Source organism: Penaeus japonicus, unplaced genomic scaffold (assembly GCF_977035675.1).
Source record: "Penaeus japonicus unplaced genomic scaffold, GWHDUDI00000001_assembly GWHDUDI00000033, whole genome shotgun sequence".
In the NCBI taxonomy this organism is placed as follows: domain Eukaryota; kingdom Metazoa; phylum Arthropoda; class Malacostraca; order Decapoda; family Penaeidae; genus Penaeus; species Penaeus japonicus.
In genome coordinates, this window is record NW_028234435.1 from 10,216,434 (window position 1) to 10,221,433 (window position 5,000).

Genomic DNA, 5,000 nt, shown 5'->3' on the forward strand with positions numbered 1-5,000 from the left:
CACACACACACACACACACACACACACACACACACACACACACACACACACACACACACACACACACACACACACACACACACATATATGTATGTATGTATGTATATATATTCCATAGTACATATTTGTTTCGCGTTATCATCGGTACTATTAAGTTTGTCCCTTCATATTCTTCTCATGTAACTATTCATATATCTATGTCACAAATGCAATCTTAAAAAAAAGATGCATCATCATCTACAAAACAAGCTATAATGCAACTTACATCATCGTTAAAACTGAAACGCCACAACTTCCGAAAAATCGCTGTTGCAAAACATCCACCTTCCTCAGGCACAGAATATGACCTCTTCCTCCCTTAATCTCAACCACATGAGTCAGTCACCCTATGCACTTGTGTGGGATTTTCGACCTTCGGACCAGCGGAGGTCTCGAACGGGCTTGCATCACCGCACACTTTACACAAACAGACGAGTGGGCGCCGCTCACACTAAACGCTGGAAGGTGGCGCTTGTTTGAAGGGAAGGAGGGGGCGTGGGGTGTGTGTGTGTGGGGGGGCGGTAGGCGGTCTTTAGACATGTCTAAATGACTTGTTTACTAATGGAATAACCCAGAAGCTCACCAGATACTTGGCTCGTGTCTTGCTTGTAGTCTCCAAGGACGAAGATCAGTTATTCTCTATTCGTAGGGTCGAGGGCTGTTACGTAAGCTTTAAATAGCAGCATCACCTTTAGTCACCGTTGAACTTTTTTTTCTTTTTTTTGGCTTGAAAACAATTTTTGAAAACAGTTGTCTTTACGAGCGCCACCTACTCACTGAGACATGATAGCAGTTGAACACTCATCGACTCAGGCCATCGAGTGATTAGATTAAAAATCAGTCTATTTTTCTGCTACTAAGCCTTATCGGTGACGCGGGCGGGCCAAGCCGTATCGGTGAGTGGGCCGGGCTTTCCCGATAACGCGTGGTTTAGCTTAAATTAACTATAACTGTAATGTTTATTTTCCTGTCGATTTATGATCGGGAGTTCTCTTTTCATCATATTAAAGACGATAAGGTTTATGGCTTTTTCCGTTATTCGCATGCCTTTATCAATTCCGTCGTTCATTAAAAAAAAAAAAAAAAAAAAAAAAAAAAACAGGATAACCGTAAGATGACGCGGGAACACACACATGCTTGATTTCCACAACCTTCATTAATACATCACAAGTGAAACGTGTATGTGAATTCGTGCATGCGTGCGTGCATTTCACCTGCAGCTCAGAGTCTCACACTTTCGCAATAGTAATTATGTTCAGTGTGATCAGCTCGTCCGTCAGTGCTTTCGTGACTTAAAGCATTACTCTGCCTCTCCCTTCTTTGCTTTCGTTCCTTGTGTGCATGGAATTGCTGCCAAAATAAGCTGATTTATTGCCATGCAACTATCGGCACTTTGTTTAAATTCAAATTAACCGAATAGTTTTGTATGTTTTACTTCTCTTACATGTATCAATTATTTTGTGTGTGTGTTTTCGTCTACAAGCAGCTCAAGCAGTTAATTACTTCACTTTTTCTTTCTTAAACACCACCTCTAGAGTATGTATTTCTTTTTCTTATCTTGATTATGAAGTAATTATGTTTCACAATTAATGTTTAATGAAGAGGAATATCGAAGGCACCCTAACCTGACAGCGGTAATTGCACTTAGATGGAGCAGCAGGGAATTTAACTATGAGAAATGAAAAAAAAGTCTGATGTAATTAATGTAGATGTACCCACTTCACAGACTCAGATATGTATATATATATATATATATATATATATATATATATATATATATATATATATATGTGTGTGTGTGTGTGTGTGTGTGTGTGTGTGTGTGTGTGTGTGTGTGTGTGTGTGTGTGTGTGTGTGTATACACACACACACATATATATGAATATTTTTTCCCCCCCGCCCTCTCTCTCTCTCTCTCTCTCTCTCTCTCTCTCTCTCTCTCTCTCTCTCTCTATCTATCTATCTATCTATCTATTTATCTATCTCTCCTTCGCTGCAGCGTAAGAGTTTACATAACATCTTTCTGGACATGACATGCACGCCAGCGTTACATTTTCATCTTCATTTCATTTTCAGCTTCACTTTCCAGCCTCGCGTCAGAGCCTTCTATTCCGCCAGAATCTCAATCTTCTTTCCTCAGTGTCATTATACCAGCATCATTATTATCATCTATGCTTGAATTATCCACTTTCATGTAATAGTCCATTTTTCATCATTTCCGTGCAATTGCATCATCATTATAATTAACATCAAGTATTCATTTCCTAATAATAATGATAAGAATGAAAGTATTCCCGCGACCATCGCTTCCTGTTTCACTCTCGTCGTTGCACAGCTTTATATCAACATTTATCTCATTCTGCAACACGTCTTCCATGTCATTAATCTAATCATACTAACAAACAAACTTCATGGAAAGCTTCGTAAACTTCGGCTTGAAGTCATGACGCTCGGGGCGTTGTATAGAATTACGAATTACTCTCACGACGTTCGCTCAGCAAGCATTTCTTGTTCCAAGCACTTTCCACAAACAGTCATGCTTGCATTAGGCGGATCGCAGCCACATCTCGAAATATTTATTAGTTTATGATGGTCATTTTCTACCTCGTTTATCGGTTTGGTTCTGATGTGTTTCGGTGTCGTGTCCGAGGTTTCATTATCATGTATGCGCTTATTTGATTTCCGTTGTTTTAATCACTGTGTTTATCATGATTTGATACATGATATGTCTCTTTAATTTTTCGTTTTTCATAAACATATTTATTATTCCCCCTTCTTTTTACGGCCTTCGCTGGTTTGTGCCGCTGTTTTTTTCCTCATATTTTACGCTTTCGTAATCACCACACTCATCACATCACATAAACACTATCATCCCAAAAATAACGTCGAAAATCAGGTAAATCCATATCCTTATCCTAATAGTTAATTTGGCTATTGATTGATAACATTCAACTATATTCATTCAACTGTATATCAATCCATCCATGATTGTATGTCGTATACGTATACTGTATCGGTGGCACGTGCCGCAAACGAACGCTAGGGCATAACGAGGTCACGTGTATGTGAATAAGATGTCAGGATTAAGTCATGTAGGAATTCCTCTGTGTGACATCAATGGTCATTCCCTAGACAGATTTCTTCTCGGATTCTTCCCCGTTTCCATCAGTCACGTGTCGTCTTTGTCATGTTTTTCGGCGTCTCTCATGTTTTGTGTCTTCTTATCGGGATAAGTTTTTTTTTTTTTTTCTTTTTTTTTTTTTGATTGGCGTAAGAGTGAAATTCAATTATCGGTTCACGATCGTTGCCAATTATTGCCACCAAAGTGAGTAACGTCAAGGTTTAGGCGTGATGAGGCGAGGAATAACAATTATGTGAAACGCCTAATTTATTTTGTCCCGATAAAGGTTTTTTTTTTATCTTTGTTATCTTTGTACTGTATTTTTTTCTTTTTTTTTGAGATATCAGGAAGGTTTACGAATTTCAGAATCAATTAACTCCAACATTCTCAGTATCAACATTTATTATTATTTACGTTTGTATCGTCGCGATAGCTTCATTTACCTGGAAATCAATACGGAATAACCCGAAATGACAGCCATCGAGGTTTCATAAACACGTCAATACGAAAATGTTTCCAGCCATTATTAAAACGTCAAAACACCTGGAAACGTATTACAGGACACAGCATTAACGTCATTCGGCGCGCTTATTTCAGGGCCCGTATCACTCGAAATGTAAATCAATAAAGTAATAAACACAGCACAGCAAATAAGGTAAAAGCCAACGCCACTTTTCGCCGAGCTCTCACACACAGATCTGCAGGTGCACGAGAGGTACGTACCTGCACGGGATCGTCATGGCAGGTCGAAGGGCGGGATCAAGTGGGCTGCGTGCCCTGCTGCTTCTCTTTGCTGCGACCTCTTCCTGGGGCGACCGAGCGCTGTCTGCCGTGTCCAGCTCTTGTGAACGCCTCCTGCCCGCCCGCCCGCTCTGCCCACCCGCCCGCCCGCCCTCCCTCCCTCCCTCCCTCCATCCATCCGTTCTCTCTCCATCCTTCCCTCCCTCCCGTCCTCCCTCCATTCTTCCCTCCCGTCCTCTCTCCCTCCCTCCTTCCATCTCTCCCTTCTTCTCTCTCTCACCAGTCTGCCTTTCCCCTCCCCCTTTACTACGTGTTTCTTTACCTATCCTTTTTTTTCTCTCTCCCCCTCCTCCTCCCCTTCCCCCTCCTTCCCTTCGTCGTGTCCCCAGCGCCCCTCCACCATCCTCCGCTCTTTTCTTATGCTCCTGACGACCTCCCTCATCTGAGCTCCCTTCCCTTTTTCCTCCTTCTCCCATGAGGCTGTCTCCTATCGCCTGTTTCCTTTCCTTTCCTCAGTGTCCCTTTCTCTTTTTTTTCTTCTTTTCTTTTTTTGTTGTAAAAAAAATGCTTTCCATTTTTTTTTTCTGCAATCGAATTTTCTCTGGAACTTACGTTGCCAGAAAGGATTTTAGTAACAAGTAGGACCCTGGTCTGCGTAGCCGTGAATATATTAAGCTTCTATCTCATCAGTGCATACACTCCTTACACTCACCGCCACTCCTTATCGCTATCATTATATTACCTAGAAAGACCGGTGGTTGGCGTCCTGGGAGGGTAAGGGAGGAGGGGAGGGGGGGGGCGCTGGCAGGGTCAAAGGGTATTGTCGTGGGAGGCCTCAGGACGATGTAAAAAGTTCTTGTCCCAGTGGGGGATCTAGTGCGTTGGGTAGGGACTAGCGGCTCCGTGCCTACTAGATGTAGTTCTAGATTCTAAGTCGATAGGAGGAGGCTGTAGGATCATAAAGGCGTATCATACAAGCAAATAGAGATGACAGAAACGCTTGACAGATCGTTAGTCAGTACTAGGGCATCTATCGCTGGGGTCAGGCAGGTGGACGAGGGATTTTTTGGACAGATCCCAGGATGGGAGGGGATGGGAG

At 42.2% G+C, this 5,000-nt stretch overlaps 1 protein-coding gene across 5 annotated transcripts in view; it reads right to left on the bottom strand.

Annotated features, from left to right (window-relative positions):
* The window catches only part of LOC122267424 (DIS3-like exonuclease 2), a 201,877-nt gene that overhangs the window by 113,308 nt on the left and 83,569 nt on the right, over positions 1 to 5,000 (bottom strand). Inside the window, exon 1 of one of the 5 annotated variants that reach the window (XM_086530369.1) lies at positions 3,884 to 4,041. The exons of 2 other annotated variants lie outside the window; for them this stretch is intronic. In XM_086530369.1, coding sequence (XP_086386495.1) covers positions 3,884 to 3,900 — 17 coding nt within the window. In that variant the 5' untranslated portion in view covers positions 3,901 to 4,041. Of the gene's footprint in view, positions 1 to 265; positions 286 to 622; positions 817 to 3,883; positions 4,042 to 5,000 lie in introns of those variants that run through there. 2 more of the 5 variants (XM_086530373.1, XM_086530370.1) reach the window with 2 other exon arrangements.